This window comes from Giraffa tippelskirchi, chromosome X (assembly GCF_054371585.1).
Source record: "Giraffa tippelskirchi isolate mGirTip1 chromosome X, T2T-mGirTip1v1.2.pri, whole genome shotgun sequence".
NCBI classification, from domain to species: domain Eukaryota; kingdom Metazoa; phylum Chordata; class Mammalia; order Artiodactyla; family Giraffidae; genus Giraffa; species Giraffa tippelskirchi.
Window position 1 is genome coordinate 41,665,931 of NC_137289.1, and position 21,809 is coordinate 41,687,739.

General features: G+C 41.8%; 1 protein-coding gene across 2 annotated transcripts in view; it reads right to left on the reverse strand.

The window, feature by feature from the left end:
• LOC145537093 (plastin-3-like) overlaps positions 1-18,063 on the reverse strand; it is a 37,408-nt gene extending 19,345 nt beyond the window's left edge. The window contains exons 1-4 of one of the 2 annotated variants that reach the window (XM_081567733.1): positions 17,812-18,063; positions 15,094-15,401; positions 1,966-2,047; positions 1,026-1,191 (exon numbers count right to left, since the gene is read on the reverse strand). In XM_081567733.1, the coding sequence (XP_081423859.1) occupies positions 1,026-1,191; positions 1,966-2,047; positions 15,094-15,098 (253 nt within the window). In that variant the 5' untranslated portion in view covers positions 15,099-15,401; positions 17,812-18,063. The remainder of the gene's footprint in view (positions 1-1,025; positions 1,192-1,965; positions 2,048-15,093; positions 15,402-17,811) is intronic. The other variant, XM_081567734.1, reaches the window with a different exon arrangement.
• Positions 18,064-21,809: the final 3,746 nt, after the last annotated feature.

A 21,809-nucleotide genomic window follows, 5' to 3' on the forward strand; every position in this document is an offset into this window, starting at 1 on the left:
TCACTCTGGCACTGAGGGATTTAAGTAAAGGCAGAGGCAACATTGTCACTTGTACAGAAACCTCCTCATGCTCTCCATCTCCAAGTCAAAAGGCTGGAAAGGATTAAACAGCCTGACCTCCCTGCACCTGAGACCTTGTCAGAGATAAATCATTTGACTTATTACACGAGCCAATGTAGTTTAATTTTGTTGTCTTCCTTTCCTTGTTCAATGGACTTTAACTCTAACAAGATAAACACTGCTCTGAAGAGGCTAGCAACTAGAAAAATTTTATTTGTTTAAATACAGCCCACTTTGAGTGGACTGAAAATTTTAAGTATCATAAAGTCTTGGATAAATGTGCAGAATAGGACTGTTGACAGGTATTGTGAGACCCTGAAATACTGAGAACTCCCAATATATATTCTTCCCCCAAAGTAACTGAAGATTGATATGGTGATTTCCGGAAAAAAACGTGAATATTTGGAGTGATGCTTAATATTTTAAACTTCAAAAGGAGAGGACAGTGTAGCACTTCCTAGGACCTTAGGACAATTGTATCACATATGCTTATACATTCTACAAGTCTATGATGTGATATCAAACCCTATGCTATAAAAACGGTGCTTCTGCTAATTCAGGAAATATGAGACCATCAAGGGCAGGTTAGAATATTTTTGAAGAGTCTTAAATCTATAATAGAATAGAAAAGGTATTAAAATTAATAGGAGATGGTGTGCCTGAGGGTGGTAATGGGGTGGGGACTATGTGAGTAGAGCAGAAAAGAACTTTGCACAAATTCCTTAAACTCTCTGGGTTTTCGTGTCTTTATTGTGAAATGAATTCTAAAGAGCCAGACAAATGTTAATTACTACTAAAGAAGAAAGTTATAATTAGGCTGTTTTCCTGAATAACACTATAACATTACCTTCTGTTAATTCTAATTATCATCTAATCACCTCAATTAGGTGAAAGCGTGACAGTCTGCATGACTAGAAAAAAATAACCAATAAACAATTTTCAAGATCATGACTGTGTTTCATTACCTTCATTCCTGCTTAATTCAATGTCAGCAAACAAACCGATCTTAATGATCTGCCACAGCAGTCCCAAAACCAGGTGAGGCTTCCCAGCCCTCAAATCCTCTGCACCAATGTTCACAACATGACATCCAATGGCAGAAGCTGAATTCAGTGCCAAGTTCAAGTTTTCCTGCAAGACAGCCAATTTATAACACTTGCTTCTTGACCTTTCTGTTTTTTTACAGTCTTTTTCTCCCTTCACTGAAATAACACTCAGTAATGACATTATGTATTAAGTTTACCCATACATGATCCACAGAAAGTAATATCCAAGCTTTGGTGTTAAAAGCATAGCTAAAACAAATCTATCCTCATTTTTATAGTCTTTTCCAGATTTCCAAGGCAAGTTAACAGCATTTTTAGTTAGCCTCGATTGAAAGATACCGACCCTAAAGGAAAAGGCTGAGTTACTAGAGTAAGTATATCCATGTGGGTTATGTGTTGAATTTTTTAAAATGCCTAAATGAGAGGTCTACTGAATACACATGAGAGTTCTAGAAGTTCTGAATCTCCTCATCCCAAGAGATGGCCTTGCATGAGGAAATACTGCTATATAACGCCCTAATACGAGATGGAAAATAAAAGCCTTCTATTCTTCAAGCATGCTAATTAACTAAGAGCTTAAACATGCTTGCTTATTTCTGTATGTTTGAACGCAAAATGTAATGAAAAGAATATAGGGCTTTGCAGTTACACCTGGATTTGAACTTTAGTTCCAGCACTATTAACCTTGGTACAGCTCTGAAATCTTTCTGCATCTCAGCTTCTATGAAATCTGGAAAATAATCCTCAACTCAGAGCTGTTGTAAGAATTAAATGAGACAATGCAAAATGCAGAGCCTTCAGTCTGTAAAACAGGTCCTCAAATAATAGTTTCATGGAAGGAGAGGAGAAGAGTGCATACCTGAATGATGAATGGTGTGAGTTTCTTCTTGTTGATTGCTCTCTCATCAATTGTATCAGGAACTGAAAAGTTGATCATTTTACTGAAACAGAAATTTTAAAATAAGTTGACTTATTTTTTAAATAATCCATAAATATTCACAAATATTTTAAGGCTTATTATAATATCTATCTCATGTAATCTGAAAAAAAAGCAATGTATGACTTTAGTCAGGTTGATCAAAAAACCATACATATAAAAATGCAAATAAAGGAAAGACCAAAGTGCTTATAGTAGTTGAATATTTCTGAGTTGGGGATTGGGGCATATTTTCTTATTTAATGTTTTGTACTTCTCACATTCTTTTAGAAGAATGAATTACTTGGATATTAAAAACTTTGTTGAGTAAGTGTTAAAAACAGATAATATCCCACATTGGAACTGAATCTCTCTGTTAGATCATATAATGTATAATTAAAATGATTTCATCTACAAAGACTGAAAATTAGTTGAGCATGAGATTCTTTCATTCACCAAATATTTATTGAGTACCTAGATGATGCACCTGGAGAAGGCAATGGCACCCCACTCCAGTACTCTTGCCTGGAAAATCCCATGGATGGAGGAGCCTGGCGGGCTGCAGTCCATGGGGTCACTGAGTCGGACACGACTGAGTGACTCCACTTTCACTTTTCACTTTCATGCCCTGGAGAAGGAAATGGCAACCCACTCCAGTACTCTTGCCTGGAGAATCCCAGGGACAGGGGAGCCTGGTGGGCTGCCGTCTATGAGGTCGCACAGAGTCGGACACGACTGACGCGACTTAGCAGTAGCAGTAGCAGATGATGCACCAGGTACCATATTTGGTGCTGAAAATACAGTGATAATATCGATAGAAAGAAAAGTTGTATTAATTAGGGCAGGATCTGACTTAGAACAACCTCATTTGGTAAAATTTGGAGTTAGACTCTAACATTTTAGATGTTTATACTACTGTCCTAAAACAAGTTATTTTGCATAGAGAAAACCGTGCTTATTTCCATGCAAAATTTAAATATTAAACAAATAGTATCATATGAGTCTCTCTATTAAAATATATGGGAAATTATTTCTTTACAGCCTATAAGTGGCAAGTAAAAGGGTATCTCACATTTTTAGAAATCATCTTTTTAAATAACCAAAATGACCGTATTGGAAAAAAACAAATTTTATATATTGTACACTGTCATCAGAAATATACCCACTGTACTGTTCTAAGTGTTCCAATATGTACTTACTCAATGCTCACAACAAATTTCTGAGCAAGCACAATAATATGGGGATCATAATGGATGGATCCTGAAATGCAAAGCAGTCAAGTACCTTTTTTTTTTAATACTTCTTCCCTACTATGGAAAAGGTCAGTTTTCATTTCAATCCCAAAGAAAGGCAATGCCAAAGAATGCTCCAACTACCGCACAATTGCACTCATCTCACACACCAGTAAAGTAATGCTCAAAATTCTCCAAGCCAGGCTTCAGCAATACGTGAACCGTGAACTTCCAGATATTTGAGCTGGTTTTAGAAAAGGCAGAGGAACCAGAGATCAAATTGCCAACATCTGCTGGATCATCGAAAAAGCAAGAGAGTTCCAGAAGAACATCTATTTCTGCTTTATTGACTATGCCAAAGCCTTTGTGTGGATCACAATAAACTGTGGAAAATTCTGAAAGAGAAGGGAACCCCAGCCCACCTGATCTGCCTCTTGAGAAATCGGTATGCAGATCAGGGAGCAACAGTTAGAACCGGACATGGAACAACAGACTGGTTCCAAATAGGAAAAGGAGTATATCAAGGCTGTATATTGTCACCCTGCTTATTTAACTTATATGCAGAGTACATCATGAGAAACGCTGGGCTGGATGAAGCACATGCTGGAATCAAGATTACCGGGAGAAATATCAATAACCTCAGATATAAAGATGACACCACCCTTATGGCACAAAGTGAAGAAGAACTAAAGAGCCTCTTAATGAAAGTGAAAGAGGAGAGTGAAAAAGTTTGCTTAAACATTCAGAGAACTCATGCCGTCTGGTACCATCACTTCATGGCAAATAGATGGGGAAAGAGTGGAAACAGTGGCAGACTTTATATTTTTGGGCTCCAAAATCACTGCAGATTGTGACTTCAGCCAGGAAATTAAAAGATGCTTACTCCTTGGAAGAAAAGCTATGACCAACCTAGACAGCATATTAAAAAGCAGAGACATTACTTTGCCAACAAAGGTCCATCTAGTCAAGGCTTTGGTTTCTCCAGGAGTCATGTATGGATGTGAGAGTTGGACTATAACGAAAGCTGAGCGTGGAAGAATTGATGCTTTTGAACTGTGGTGTTGGGGAAGACTCTTGAGAGACCCTTGGACAGCAAGAAGATCCAACCAGTCCATCCTAAAGGAGATCAGCCCTGGGTGTTCATTGGAAGGAGTGATGTTGAAGCTGGAACTCCAGTACTTTGGCCACCTGATGCGAAGATCTGACTCATTTGAAAAGACCCTGATGCTGGGAAAGATTGAAGGTGGGAGGAGAAGGGGACGGCAGAGGATGAGATGGTTGGATGGTATCACCAACTCAATGGACATGAGTTTGGGGAAACTCCGGGAGTTGGTGATGGACAGGGAGGCCTGGCGTGCTGCCGTCCAAGGGGTCGCAAAGAGTCGGACACGACTGACATTGACTGACTGAATAAACTGAACTGAACTGATGTACCCATGGGTTAGTTAGACAAACAACATCAGAACATTGCAGTTTAAGGAAGAGAGCATTTTCTTGCAGGGCCATGCAAGGAGATGGGTGGCTTATGCCTTTAACAATCCTGAACTTTCCAAACACTTTCAAGAATGCCCACTTATACAAAACTTGAGGGAGGAATGTGATTAGCTCTGACAACCTTCTTGCTGTCAGATATTCTATTCTTGAAGAAAAGTCATAGTGAGGTAACTGTGTTCCTGTAAACCTCTAGCAAAACAAATATTAGTCTCAATGCTGAAAGGTAAGATTCCAAGCTTGACTTTCACACTCCAAGGTCCTGTTTAGGAGGAGGGGCTTCCTGGGCAAGCTGATTATCCTGCCTGAGAGCATTCATCCAGCACCCAGTCTTGGTCCTCCCACCAGTGGCCAGTCACAGCTGAAGATGCAGCTCTCAGTCTCTGGGCCCTCCTCTTACCAAGGTCCCCATACCCTGCCCAGCCACCTTAAAGGAGGGAGCCAGGTGCCCAGCCCACAGTTGCCCTCAGTCTTCTCAGTCTACCCTAACTTTGGGGGGGAAGCTGGGTCTTGTAGACTCTGACCCAATCAGATTATTGCAAGCGTTGAGTCATGGAGGTGGGGATGGCAGAGGTAGGTTGCCTAGTGCTCTGAACCCTGGGCCAGGCCAGTGAGTGTCTCTAGCAAGGTCTCTGGACCTCTGCAAGACTCGGCCTTTGGCCTGTCCCCAGGCTCCACCCCTTGCTACCCAGACCAAGGCCAGAGGACCTGGAGGGCCATGGACGAAGGCTGAAATATACCTTTTACTACACTCTGCTGAGAGGCTGACTATTGGTGGACCTGGTCTTCTAACCTCTATGGTCTTTAGCTAAGGACGGCAGCTCCATGCCCATCTTGCCCCTATTACAGTATCTTCCTTGGTGAGATTATACAAACTTTGACTGAAAGTGGGTAACTTAGACCATCATGGTCTATTTCCACTAGCCCAAGATAATCACATTCTACTCTGTTTCTATAACTCAGGTAAATTAACTAACAATATCATGTGATGATATAGTTTTTATCTTCCTCTAACTGAAATATTATACTTAAAAAGCATAATGTCCCCTCAGACATATATATTGCAAATGGGGGAACCATTTATTCATTCACTGCTGGAGCTATAGTTGAATTGTTATATTTTGAAAACAATTTTTATTGGAATGGAGTTGCTTTACCATCTTATATTAGTTTCCGTTGTACATCTAAGTCAATCTATTATAGGCATACATAGATCCCTTCATTTTTGGATTGTCTTCCCATTTAGGTCACCACAGAGCACTGAGTAGAGTTCCTTCCACTTTTTTCGTTTTTGAATTCAAATTAAGTTATTTGTATTAACTGGAGGATAATTACTGTACAATATTGTGATGCTTTTTGCCATATATCAACATTAATGAGCCATAGGTATACATGTGTCCCACACATCCTTAAGCCCCACTCACCTCCCTCCCCACCCTATTCCTATGGGTTGTTCCAGAGCACTGGTTTTGAATGCCCTGCTTTATGCATATATAAACCTGAATGATGATTTTTCTGAATGATGAAATATGCAATTTTCTCTATATCACATATGAGTTATGGGTGTAGTTTTTTCTACATTAAATTTGATATCTGTATTTATGTTTGGAAATCTAGCTGTATATTTTTGGTCATGATAGATGGACTATTGTATGTTTCACATCTGGATATCTCTGCACTCTTTTCCCTACATAAATATGGAATGCTGTATTCTTCACATAGGAAAATTTGAGCACATGTTTTCCTGAATAAAGTATGGAATATTTTGCAGTTTTCTAATGAAAATCTCACTTAAGATTTTCGGACATGAAGTATATAATTCTCCATAGTCCAAATATGAAACACCGAGGCAAATTTTCATTACTGAACTAGGAAATTTGTACATCTCATAAATGATCATCTAGGTAAAGATTTTCCTACATGAAAGTTGGTATATTTCATATTTCACATAAAGAAATATGGACACAGATCTCCTTGTTTGGGGATACTCTGTATTTCACATATGAAAACATGGGTGCTGATGTTTCTACACTAAATATGTAACTCTCTATATTTCCCATTTGAAAATCTAGACACAGGTTTTCCTGCATGAAACATGCAATATGCTATATGAAAATCTGGAAAAAGGTTTTCCTGCTTAAATACTGAATGTTTTATTTTACACTTATTAAAATCTGTGTGCACATTCTGCACATGACATATGGAATTCTCTTGTGTTTCTCTTTGGAAAATATAGACATTCAGTAACCTACATTAAATATTAAATTCTCCTTAGAACTCATATTAAAATATTGGCACAGGTGTTGTGGGCCTAGGTTTTCAACTGTGAAATTATATAATTCTGTATGATTCACGTGTGGAAATCTGAGTGCAGATTTTCCTAAATGAAGTATGAAATCATGTATATCTTACAGATGATAAGTTAAGTGTAGATTTTCTGCTATATTGCTATATGGGATTCTGCATATTTCATATAAGAAAACCTTAATTATGATTTTTTGACATAGAATATGTAATTCTAATTTCACATATAGATATCTGGGAACAGATTTTCCTACTTGAACTATGACATCTCTATATTTCACATATAGAAATCAGTGTACAGATATTCACGCATCACATATGAAATTTTCCACGTTTCATATGTGGGACTCTCAGGCCAGATATTTTAGAAAATATATGGAACTCTCTATATTTCCCAAGTAAAAACAAGATGAGGAAGTTTTGAGATGAAATATGGACGTTTGTTCATTTCTCATATGAAAACCAGGGTACAGATTTTCTTACATGACATATGAAACGTGTATATTTTAGATACGAAAATTTGAGTTCAAATTTTTTACATGAATTATGGAATTTTCTATGTTTCAAATATGGAAAACTTACCTTAGATATGCTTCTATGAAATATAGAATCCCTATATTTCCTATATGACATGTGGACCCTGATTTTGCTCCATAATATGTGCAATTCGCTACATGTCATATATGAATATCTTGGTTTAGATTCTCCCACATGAAATATGGAATTCTCTGTATGTCCCTTGCAAAACATGAGGGCAGGTTAACTTGACGAACAATGGAATTCTTTATATTTCACATTTGAAAATCTAGGTGCAGATTTTCTACATGAAATATGAAATTCTGTACATTTCTTGTATTAAAGTATTAGTGCAGATTTTCCCACTTCAAATATGGAATTCTCTATATTTCATATAGGAAAGCCTGAAAGATGACTTTCCTACAGGAAATATGTAACTTTCTATATTTCATACACGAAAATATGGGTACAGAATTTTCTCCAGGAAGTATGAAATCTGTATTTCATGTCTGAAAATCTAGCTGTATATGTTTGGTCATGATATATGAAATATTGCTTGCTTCACATATGGATATATGTGCACGTATTTTCCTGCATGCATAGGGAATTCTGTATTATTCACATAGGAAAATTTGAGTATCCATTTTCCTGCTGAATCATGGAATTCTACTTTCATAAATGAATTTCTCAATTAAATTTTCTGACAAGAGATGTACAATTCTCTATCATTCAAATATGAAATTCCAGTAGCAAATATTCATTCCAGAAATACGAAATGTGTACATTTCACAAATGAAAATCTAGATAGAGCTTGTCTTACATGAGGTGTGGTACTCTTTACATTCCATATAAAAGATCTGAGCACAGATTTCCTTGATTGAAATATAGACTAATCTATATTTCACATATGAAAATATTGGCGTTGTGTGTTCTACAATATATGTATTTCTCTACATTTCACAAATGAAATGTTCAATTCTTCGTATCGCATTTATAAATATTGGCTGCACATTTTCCTACATGGTATATGGAATTCTCTGTGTTTAGCATTTGAAAATATAGACTTTCATTTTCCTACACTAAATATTAAATTCCCTAAACTTCACATATTAAAATATTAGCATGGGTTTTGTAGGCATAGTTTCTCAAATGTGAATGTGGAATTTTGTGTTTTGCATGTGGACATCACATTAGAAGTTTTCCTAAATGAAATATGGACTTCTGTATATTTTACAGGTGATAATTGGAGGAAGGGTTTTTCTGCTATATTGATACATGGGATTCTGTATTTTTCATATATGAAAATCTTATGATTTTATTACATAAATATGTAACTGTCTATATTTCACATTATACAACACTGGGAAAAACTTTACCTACATGAAATATGAAATCTCTACTTTTCACATATATTAATCAGTGAACAGATTTTCACACATGACATAAGAAATTTTTCATCTTTCATATAAGGAAATCCCATCCCAGACATTCATACAAAAAAACCCTGAAGTCTATATTTCATATATGAAAATACAGTTGCCAATTTTCCCACATGAAATGTGGAGTTCTCTCTATAGAATCACATGTGAAACCTGGACACCCATTTACCACAAAATATGAAATCTTCTATATATCATATAGGAAAATCTCTGCTCAAATTTTCCTCTAGGCAGTACTTAACATTATGTATGTCACACATGAAAAACTGGGTGCTAATTTACCCATGTACAATCCGGAATTGTGTATATTCTGGATATCAAAATCTGTGCACCAATATTACTACCTAAACTATGGAATTCGGTATATTTCACATATGAAAATCAGGGTGAAATTTTACTCAGTTAAAAATGGAATTCTCTATATTTTACATATGAAAATGTCAGTGCTGAATTTACATCATGAAATATTGAACTTTTTGTATTTCACTTTAGGAAAATCTGGATGCTGAGTTTCTTACATGAAATATGGTATTTTCTATACCTCATATATGACAATCTGGGTGGTGACTTCCTTACATTAAATATGGAAATCTCTATATTTCACAGACGAAAATCATGGCGTTGGTTTTCTTAAGATATGGAGAACCTATATGGTATTGGAGTTCTCTCTGTTTCACAAATGAAAATATGTGCACCACTGCTTCTTCGCAAAATATGGAATTCTTTGTATTTCTTCTATCAAAATCTAGGCTTGAACACTCTTTCATGGAAGTTGGACTTCTGTATATTTCACATTTGAAGATCAGAATGGATTTTCCTATGAGAAATATGAAATCACTGCATTTCGTGTGAACCACTGGTTCTTCAGGTACTGACACATTTGTTCCCTGTTTGTGTCCCTGTGCCTTGCACATGCGTGTGTACAGGTGTGTGCTTGTGTCACCTGTGTTTGCGTGTATGTGCATGGGCCCAGCCCCCTGCTGACATGGGAGATGAAGGCGAAAGAACATGAGATGTCTAACAACGAGAAGAGGAGGCAGGAGACGTCTACAGTCTAGGGGAGACTGGTCCACGCATCTCTGCGGTGACCCTGTTCAGGACAAGAATGAGCAAAGGATGGCCAGTGACAACTCTGGGTAGTGAGTCCACAAATCTGCAATTACCTCAGGAGACAAAGACAGGCTCACAATTTCTGCTGTGCTGTTGTGTGTGTTTGTATCCGCAAGAGGGGTTGGAGGGTTTGCAGAGTCACCCAGTGTAAATCAAGTGGTGGGGGCTCTAAAATCATGACCTGTGGACCCCTCAGTCTGTGGGGGCATTGGCTCTGATTAAAACTCTTCAAGAAATGGGCATAGAAGGAACCTACCTCAACATAGTAAAGGCCACATATGATAAGCCCACAGCAAATATTATTCTCAATGGTGAAAAACTGAAAGCATTCCCCCTAAGATCAGGAACAAGACAAGGGTGTCCACTTTCACCACTATTATTCAGCATAGTTTTGGAAGTCCTAGCTACAACAATCAGAGATGAAAAAGAAATAAAAGGAATCCAGATCGGAAGAGAAGAAAGTATAACACTCACTGTTTGCAGATGACGTGATGCTGTACATAGAATACCATGATACTATCAGAAAATTACTAGAGCTAACCAGTGAATTTAGCAAAGTCGGAGGATACAAAATCAATACACAGAAATCATTTGCATTCCTACATACTAACAATGAAAAATCAGAAAGAGAAATTAAGGAATCAATTCCATTCACCACTGCAACAAAAAGAATAAAACATCTAGGAATAAACTTACCTAAGGAGACAAAAGAACTATATACAGAAAATTATAATTTGATGAAAGAAATCAAAGATGATATAAACAGATGGAGAGATAATCCAGGTTCCTGGGTAGAAAGAATCAATATTGTGAAAATGACTATACTACCAAATGCAATCTACAGATTCAATGTGATCCCTATCAAAGTACTAATGGCATTTTTCACAGAACTAGAAAAAAAAAAGCCACAGTTCGTACGGAAACACAAAAGACCCTGAATAGCCAAAGTCATCTTGAGAAAGAAGAATGGAGCGGGAGGAATCAACTTACCTGGTTCAAATTATACTACAAAGTCACAGTCATCAAGACAGTACACAAAAACAGAAATAAAGGCCAAGGGAACAAGATAGAAAGCCCAGAGAAAAACCCACACACATGTGGGCACCTTATCTTTGACTTAGGAGGCAAGAATATACAATGGGAACAAGACAGCAGTTTCAGTAAGTGGTGCTGGAAGAACTGGACAACTCAGTGCAAAGAATGAAATTAGAACACTTCCTAACACCATCAGTTCAGTTCAGTTCAGTCGCTCAGTTGTGTGCGACTCTTTGCGACCCCATGAACCGCAGCACGCCAGGCCTCCCTGTCCATCACTAACTCCCGGAGTCCACCCAAACCCACGTCCATTGAGTCGGTGATGCCATCCAACCATCTCATCCTCTGTCATCCCCTTCTCCTGACCTCAAACTTTCCCAGCATCAGGGTCTTTTCCAATGAGTCAGCTCTTCCCATCAGGTGGCCGAAGTATTGGAGTTTCAGCTTCAACATCAGTCCTTCTAATGAAAACCCCGGACTGATCTCCTTTAGGATGGACTGGTTGGATCTCCTTGCAAACCGAGGGACTCTCAAGAGTCTTCTCCAACACCACAGTTCAAAAGCATCAATTCTTCTGCGCTCAGCTTTCTTTATAGTCCAATTCTCACATCCATACATGACCACTGGAAAAACCATAGCCTTGACGAGACGGCCCTTTGTTGGCAAAGTAATGTCTCTGCTTTTTAACATGCTGTCTAGGTTGGTCATAACTTTCCTAACACCGCACACAAAGATAAACTGAAAATGGACTAAAGACCTAAATGTAAGACCAGAACCTATATAACTCTAGGAAGAAAACATAGGCAGAATACTGTATGACACAAATCATAGTAAAATCCTCTATGACAAACCTCCTAGAATAAAGGAAATAAAAACAAAAATAAATAACTAGGTGCTAATTTAATTTAAAAGTTTTTGCATAGCAAAGGAAACTATACACACAGTGAAAAGACCACCCTCAGAATGGGAGAAAATAATAGCAACTGAAACAACTGACAAACTATTAATTTCCAAAACATACACACAGCTCATACAAGTCAATACCAGAGAAACAAACAACCCAGTCAAAAAGTGGGCAAAAGTCCTAAACAGATATTTCTCCAAAGAAGACATAGAGATGGCTAAGAAACACATGAAGAGATGCTCTCCATCACTCATGATTAGAGTGTTAGTCGCTCAGTCGTGTCCAACTCTTTGCAAGCTCACGGACTGTAGCCCACCAGGCTCCTCTGTCCATGGAATTTTCCAGGCAAGCATACTGGAGTGGGTTGCCATTTCTTCCTCCAGGGGATCTTCCTGACCCAGGGATTGAACCTGGGGCTCCTGCACTGCAGGAAGACTCTCTACCATCTGAGGCACCAGAGAAGCTCATTATTAGAGAAATGCAAATCAAAACTACAACGTGATATCACCTCACACCAGACAGAATGGGCATCATCAAAAAGTCCACAAGCAACAAGTGCTAGAGATGGTGGGAATGTAAATTGATACAGTCACTATGGAAGACAGTGTGGAAATGCCTTAAAAAACTAGGAATAAAACCACCATGTGACCCAGCAATCCCACTATTAGGCATATGACCTTCCAAAAACCAAAGCTGAAAAAGACACACGTACCCCAGTGTTCACTCCAGCACTATTTACGGTAGCCAAGACATGGAAGCAAGCTAGATGTCCATCGACAGAGCAATGGATAAAGAAGCTGAGGTGCGTATATACAATGGAATGCTACTCAGCCATAGAAAAAAAGGAATGCATCTGGGTCAGTTCTAAGGAGGTGGATGAACCCAGAGCCTATTATACAGAGGGAAGTAAGTTAGAACGAGAAAAACAAATACCGTATATTAACGCATACATGTGGAATCTAGAAGGATGGTACTGATAAACCTGATCCCAGAGCAGCAATAGAGACGCAGACATAGAGAACAGACTTGTGCACAAGGGTAGGGGAGGAGAGGGAGTGGGTGAGATAAATGGAGAGAGTAGCATGGATGAATATACATTAACATATGTAAATAGATAGCCAATGGGAATTTGCTGTATGACTCAGGGAACACAAACGGGGGCTCTGTAATAACCTAGAGGGGTGGGAATGAGCGGGAAGTGGGAGGGATTCAAGAGGGAGGGGACATATGTACACCGAAAACTATGGTTAATTCAGGTTGAGGTGTGACAGAAATCAAACCAATACTGTAAATAATAATCAATCAATGAAAAATAAATATTTGTTAAAAGCTAGAAATAGGTTAATTTGGAAATTACCTAGAATGTCACAATTGAGAGGGAAAAAACCCCTTAATATGTGATCTATTGCCTTCCAGGTTCCGTTCTCTTCATTTTTAAAAAGTATGAGATAGGGGAGTTAATGTCTTCATGATACTGTATCTATTATTTGGACCAGGAACTGTTCTCTGTGATATGTGCATGCTGACCTGACATCCCATGGTCTTTCATGCACTTAGGAGACACTGTGTTCAATCCGTACACGGTAAAGTTTCCTGCGGATGGACATGTGGATCTGCCTTTTGATCCAGAGTACACTAGACACCGCAATGTGTTCCAGATTGGGGGTCAGATACAACACGTCTCTGTTCCTCTCCACCTGGCACCAATCTGACTCAGCTCTTGCCAGGGAGGTGACTTTGGGTAAATTCATTCACCCGTTAACCGCTACGTGTTTCTGCTTCCTCAGCTGCCGAAAGGGATGACAGCATTAAAAATGCTACCTCATAGTGTTGTGATGAGTACTCAAAGACTTCATTATACGTGCACACATGGAGAGCTAACCACGGTTCAGAAGGGTGAGCTTATCTTCCTGCCTCTCTTCACTTCCGTTTCTGCTTGTACTCACACCCCCGTCCCCGCCCCCACCCTTTTCCCCTCCCACCCCAACTCCGCTCTCTAGCACCCGTGTTCCATCCTCAGACTCTCCATCCAAAATCATGGCTGACGATCTCCTCATGATTTACCTCAGAAAATATCCATACCATTACCCTTGGATTAAAAATCATGAATATTAGCAGAAGAAATAAGAAACACACTAAAACTGGCAATGTGAAAACTAAACAAGAAATAAAGCATTAATGATGAAAGTTTGACTATTAACATTTTCATATCTTCATTAGATTGAGATTTTCAGAATTTGATACAGGGGAATTACACTTGATAAAAAGAAAGCCAAAATAAAAAAAAACCTATGTGAAGAAGTTTCTTGGCCTTTAAATGACCCTCTGTAAGGTTTTTAAAACTTTATATACTCTAGTTCTATAACTGGCCAGTGACCACTTACTTCCTGTCATTATACATATCATAGGAAGGGGTCATTAGACTTGTAACTGCATAGAGAATATGCACTAAATTTTTCCATACGAGCACATGATGAAGCCTCAGTGTTGTATTTAGGCTTCACAATGTCCCCACAGGAAGAGCCGAATACTCATTATGCTAAAAAAAAAAAAAAAATCCTTCCCCCATGCCTCATACAATCCATTCTTGAGGCCCTGAAGGGCTGAAGTGATGCTGCAAGGTCCATGCGGTGAGTCAAAGGTGGTCTTGACACTGTGTCCCTGGAGCACTATCCAGGGAAATGTGGAACAGCAATAATATTAACTACAGTAATGACAACAGCTAGAATTGACCGGGAACGTACCATATGGCACATACTGTTCTGACACTTTCCCCTGTCTTAACATGGTCAGTGTTCTACACTGCCCCATGAAGTAGTTAAATTTACCCAAGCTAGTGCTTCTATGTGGCTAATGGAAGAATGAGGCACAGAGACACTATGTTACTTGCTCAGAGTCGCCCAGCAGTCAGGGAACCACCGGTCTCGAGGCATTGTGGAAACCTCAGTGTGTTCTGTATTTATTCAGTCAAGGCTAAGATCCAACGGCTATGGCAAAATATGTAGAATAACAGCTACCACATAACACAAATTGATCTTACCTCATAGAAATGCACACGAAATAGAAATCGGATTTCTTCAGAAATCTTTCAGATAGAGGCTTGGCAAGACTGCATCAGGATGTTTTGTAGAAAGGATAGTCTGAGAGCCTCCTCAGAACAGCAGACAGCAGGTCAGTGAGTCTCCTAGACTGGAGGTCTTGGGTTTGTGCATCAGAGAAGGCAGCAAACCCCTGTCACCTACACATGCTCCCAGTGGAGACAGAGCCTGGCAGGAGGCAAAATAAGACCATTCCTCTGCTCTAGTAGTGCCTAGACAAGTTGTCCATGTCAATCAGAACTGAGGAATTCTAAAAAAAGAAAAATGGAGATTTCATGATCCGCACTCGGTGCATCTCACTTAGTGCAGCTACAATAGTGCCCTAGAATCTGTCCGTTTTCACTATGCTTGGAAAACTCTCAGGGACTTTAGTAAACCTCATTAGTAGCGAGACTGTCAGCAAAATAAGGGAAATAGCGATCAGAACACATATCAGAAAAAAAAAAAGTAGAGATGATCAACAAAACCCAAAGCTGGCTCTTTCAAAAGATCAATACAAATTCATAAACGTCTACTCATGTAGACCAAAAAAAGCAAGATATCTAAAGACAACACTTACGAATATCGGAAGTAAAATAGATTTCAGATCTCACAGAAATTAAAAGGATTCTGTGAATGATTATAATAACTACATCTGGCAATTTCGGTGAAAGGAACTAACTAACAAAGTTGAGCCAAAAAGAAATAGATAATCTATTTAAAAATCGAGCTTGTAGTTGAAAAATTTACAGAAATCTCCAGGCCCAGGTGGTATCCCTGGCACAACAGACAAAGGGAGGGAAAAAATGGGTAGGGACAGAGAAAAGGTGACTATATTCTAACACAACCAGTTACTCAAGGTAAAATGGGCCAAATCCAAGCAATGTGATGAAGCCATTGGTTTTATTTTCTCATTGTCCTCCAGCTTCTCCTTCCTGCCTCCCTCCTTTGCCCCAGTTGCTTCCTCCTTCTTAAGTCCTGCCCTGCATCAAGAGTAGCAGTGTTATGAGGCGCGATTCCCATATTGTAACTGATATCCGCTGGCTGACTGACATTCAGCTGGATGCTATCATCCCTGCAGCTGGTATACTCAAGCTTTCTGTCTCATCATGGACCAGAAGGTTTCACTCCTAATTTCAGGTATAGCTAGGAGAGAAGGTGCAGGGCACACGTTGGAGCCTTGAGTCCTTCATCTGTGAAATGCGGATGACCACAAATTGTGGGAGAAACAGAGATTTCGGCACCAGACCCTTTGCAATGAGTGCTAAACCCAATGAAACATGACAAACTCAGAGCATCACGGGACTCCTTGACATTCAGAAGCACCTCAAGTAGATTTCCCTGCCAGGACTGTTGCGTTTATTGCTCCTTCAGCCTGGAATGCTCTTCCCTTAGGTAAGCCCATGGCCTGCTCCCTCACTTCCTCCACATCTCTGCTTAATTGCCATCTTTCAGGGAGATTTTCCCTCATTATCTTGAATAAAATAATAACATCATACCCCACACACCCCCTTTCCCCTGATCTAGTATTATCTTTCTTCATAGTGCCTGCCACCCACCCTTGATTTACTTACTGACTACCAGGTCTCTGAAACGAGAGACTTGGTCCATTTTGTCCTGTTACAAACTCCTCGAATAGCGCTCTGGTATATGGCAGGTGCTCAGAAAACATTTGCTGAAGGACAGTCGGGAGCCAGGCCCTTTACACACATCGCTAACATGCACAGGTACCCTCCAAGACCGACACTGGCCCCACTGAATTAATTATCATACACGCTCAATGACACACAGTCAGCATGTCAGGTTCCAGGCTTCGGAATCATATCTGCCAGCTTCCAAATCCTCAGCTCCTGGACAGAGACCTCACAGCCAAGAACTCAAGAGGTTTTATTTCTAACACAACGACTCCAAACAGCTCAGGTAGATACCCAGACACACAAAAAAAAGGTCACTGAGTATCTGCACAGAGAGCTCACAACTCGAGCCTCAGACCCTCAAATACGACAGAGACCAAACACACTGCGACAAAGAGCCTCCAAACAGACCAAGGTCGTCAAGACAGAAACAAATGAGAATCGCACAGATACTTCACATCACGGAGACTGACTTCCGAACCACTCCGGACACTTACTAAGTTAATACAGAAACCGCTAAGCAGAAAGACATAACTTTGAGTAACTCAAGAACATCATACAACCTGCAGATAAAGTTCCCAGACAAATGGAAAACCTGCACCCTGTGCGCAGACCCCAAGCAGCTGAGAGTTTCCACCTTAAGACAAACCCCTCCTCAAAGCAGCTCAGAGACAGCACAACTTGGGACCCAGAATCAAAAGCTCAGAGATCTCACATTCTGGGGCGCAGACGCCTACACAGAGATCTCACACCCAGGGACTCAAGTGCCCCAAAGCTCCAAAAATGCACATCCCGGCACACAGGCACACACATCCTAGAGGCTTTGGACTATGGCTCTCAAAATCCACTCCGATCAAATACCCCATCACCCACAATCCTGGCCAATGGCTCAGAGAGATCAAGCGTACCCAAAACAGCATCTGTGATGTCACACGTAGCCATACACAACCCCAAGCTCCCTGACCCAGGTTACTCTCCAGGGAGAGACACGAAACAAGCCCTGAGACCTCTCCCTGGTCATGAATTGCATGCATCTGTGCGACTTACCGCGCGTTGCCATCTGATCCAGACTGAGGGAGAGCTCAGTAAGACTGAAACACGGTCGCCCTGCACAGCCACTGACTGTGCCGAACCTCGCCAGTAACCAAGGCAGCCATTCAACCCCTTCGGGAAAAGCGGTAAAACTCGGAGAAAACATGGCACACTCTGAAAAGCCGGGCAAACGAACGCAGGCGCACTGGTATACACACGCCTCGCGCCCAGAGGTCCAGCTCCGCGACCTCAGTGCCTGTCTAAGACAGGCAGCCAATGGGAACTGAGCAGGAGAAAAAGGAGGGCGGGAGTAGCCGGACTTCCGCGTATACTCGCGCTCCGGAAGAACTAATTCCGGCCATCTCCCGGTCGCCTTACCCCCAAAGCGGCAGCCAATCTCTCGCTCTGGAGCCATCCCCACCTTGGATGTGACCATGTCAAAACGAAGGGGTGGAGTTGGAAAAGAGACAAAGAAAGTTGCGGCTTAATATCAGTGTCCACTCAAATTCAAATGCGGCGGGAAGGCGGAGTGGAGCGAATGCGGTTGGACCCAGTGGCGCCATGAGTGCCTCCGCTGGGAACTGTGGTCGATGCCCGACGCGGTGTCAGGGGACCCTCTGTGTTGTCACACGCACTCTCCCAATGGTACCTTCCAGAGTGGGTGGTCCTACCGCTACCCCTCAGCGGTACATCCCAGGACAAAACTGTTTCATCTCGAGCGCCTCTTGGTGGTGAGATTGGGGAACAACAGACGTAGATTCCCCAACCTTCCCAGGATGATAATGCAAAGGGTGGAAAGACAAAGTCAGGAGGAAAACCCCACAGATTGCCACACTCTTGGACTCGGAAAAAAGTCTTCATAAACTGAAGATTACTCCTCTGTGGTGGCCACTATTGTAACAGGAAGCATTCAAAGAATTTTCTCTGTGCTGAGCATTGGCATTGGTGCTTGTTTGTGCTTTCCTGCTTAACACAGAATAGGTCTCATGGGGAAAGGCGGCCACAGTCCCCCAACTGGCAGAAGAGATAAAGCTACTGAGAATGGAATCCGAAGGCCTGGCGTGGGGACGGCCTCTGTCGCTGACTGCGAGTGATATGTGAAAGGACAACAGGACTTTCCATTCTGTTAGAAAAGGGGTCATCTCCAAGGGGACCCAAGGACACCATGTAGGTGAGATAAAGACCACAGCTTTGTCATCATCTTGTCATCCCTGAATATGTTCCCTAGCAGAATCCTCAGCCTGTCTAGCTGTGCCTCTCTCAACGAGTTTAAATTTATTCATTCTGTCATTCAGTCATGTGTGAAGCACATGTATGTGTGAAGCACAACTATGAGTGTTAGGAAGGAGAAAATCAACCTTGCCCTCATGGAATGTACATTCTGTTGGGATCATACACCCCCAAACTCTAAGTAATTTTTCAGGCGTTTGTAACTGCCGTGATTAAAATTAAATCGGGATAGTGAAATAGAGAGAGGGGATCATGTCTAGAAAGAGTGGTCACGGAAGTTCTTTCTAAGATTGTGACTTTTGAGCAAAAGCCTAGAAGAGATGCCTCTCTGGGAGAAGAGTACCCCAGACAGAGATAATGGCCAGTGGAAAAAGTGGGGAGTGGAACTCAGTGTCGTGTGTGTGAAAACGTGTGTGTCGTGTGTGAGGAGGCTGATGTGACTGTCACAGCGTGATGGAGGCAGAGCCAGGAGATTGGATGAGAGAGGTAACGAGGGGCAGGTCCCATAGGGCGTACTGGCCATGGGGAGGACTTTGACTTGAGCCCCAGGAGGGTTCCTACAAGAGAAGCCCCCATGCTTCCTTCAGAGGCCCAGGTCAGACAATGATTGTTGAGGAACGCCTGGTTTACCCCCAAGAAAACCACAGGCCCTCTGAAGCTGAACGTGCCTTTCCTCGAATCCCCACTCTCAAGGGGAATGCCCCCTACTGCTCCCAGTGAACATCCATGTCAATGGATGATACCCTCAGGAGAGCCAGAACAAGGACCCTCGTGGTGTGAGTGAGGTCACATTCAGTCTTACAGAGGCAAAGAGGGACGATGTAACAGGCACGGAGTTGTCAGGGAGAAAGACAAAGCTAGAGCATTAGATAGGAGCAGAGAGACTCTTTCTGGAAGCAAAGTGTCCCCACTTAGTTAGCAGCCACCTATGGGTGCCCAGCCCTGCTACTGGATGATGTACCTGTCTCTACAGGAGAAAAGAGGCCCCTCCTCGGGGACTGCCTCTAGGGAGTGATTGAGTTACCCATGGCCAGGGCATCGGTCATGCTCCCTTGACACACATCAGGGGCCTCTGCCCATCAAGACAAGGACATGTTCCAGTCATGGGGAGGCTCATGCTGTACACAGGGTCCCTCACAACCTCTTCTGTCCAGACTACACTCCTGCTGACCTCAGTGCCAATGAATGCTTTAATGGGGGAAAGAGAGGCAGGGGTCTCTGCATTTGTGGTGGAGCCTCATGAAAATTGCTGAGTGTGAAGTTTCTCCCCACCTGCTTGGAGCCTCACCTCTGTAATTTTCAGCACCACCTCCCAGGGGATGAGAAGGTTGCATTCCATATATCCGGTAACCAGCTGAGTGTGTGATGGGGAGACACAGAGAAATATCCTGACAGTGCGTCAGTCACAGGGTCCTTGCGGCCCTGTGCAAATGCCCCCCTCCCTCACTACCTGGCCAGGGTTGTGCTGAGTCTTCCCTGCCTCCTCCAAGGAACCCAGGCTTACATCCAGTTTCTCCCCTCCTCCGGTGCTGAGACTTTCCATCTGCACTGGGCTTTGGATTGGGCTCCCATCTACAAACAGTGCCCTCCTTGTTGTGGGTTGGGCAGATTGAATGAGTGAGTGTGTGAACACAGATTTGGTCACAGGGCCCCTATCAAGGGTGGTCATCATGTCAGAAAGTTTTGTTCTTATCAGAGTTATTTCCATGGGCTCCTGTGAACTGCACATCACTTACTCTCCCTGAGGATGGGGCCCCAAGCTTTCATCTCTGTAGGCAGGCATGGTAGAAATCATAGCAAATGTGAAATCACAGGTCTACTTCTAGACCCGTGAGAGTGGGGTCTATCCAGCCTTCATCTCAAGAACACTCTCATTTGCAGATACATGAACAGCTCAGAGGCCCATCCCTCTGGACAAAGACCACCCCTCCTCCCCATAGTTCAGAGACTCCATACCTGGGACAGAGATCCACAAATAGTTCCGAGCCTGCTCATCCTGGACACCAATACCAAGCAGCTCAAATATGTCACACCTGAGGACACAGACCCTAACCAGCTCAGAAATTCCCACTGTGGCCTCAGATGAGTTAGGATCCCTAAGACAAACAGCGTTGCTCACAGCCAGTTCTATCGGGTGAGGTTGTAACCTCTGTGGTTGCTGAATGACACTGCATCCTGAAGGAATTCAGAGTGAAAAACAGGATGAGGCACACTATGCTTTGGACCAGCTGGCCTTTATTTCGTTGCACGGATACCTCAGGAAAAGGTTCAGTGACGCCAGATTCTTGCATCTTCCCAAACACAGAAAAGCATGAAAAGCGGTAACTTGTGATATCTGATCTCTGTGTTTCACAGTAATCTTTCACCAATATCCATACTTGACTGAATGTATTTCCTAGCCAAAATCATACTGACTTCTCTGCTACCTCCTCAGAGCAGGTTCCTCAGAGCTAACAGAGTAGCTGTGTCCTGGGTTCTAGTCCCCAGAAGACCCTGAATCCAACTTAGACTCCCAACACTTCCACCGTATGTTTTTCTCTAAGTAGACACTACTCAAGCTAACAGCTCCCCTTTAGCTCGGAGGCGTCACACCCCTCCGCACAGGGCCGACAGGCTGCACCCTGGGACACAGAGCCCCAATTCTTTCCCTCTGGACTTCCGTGTGGGCAGTGGCACTGAGACTCTGTTAAGTCAACACCAAGGGAGAGAGGCCGCAAGTCTTGCAACCCCTGCAGTCTGCATTCACCAGCATGTCATTCTGAGGAAGGCAGTTTCACTCCAGG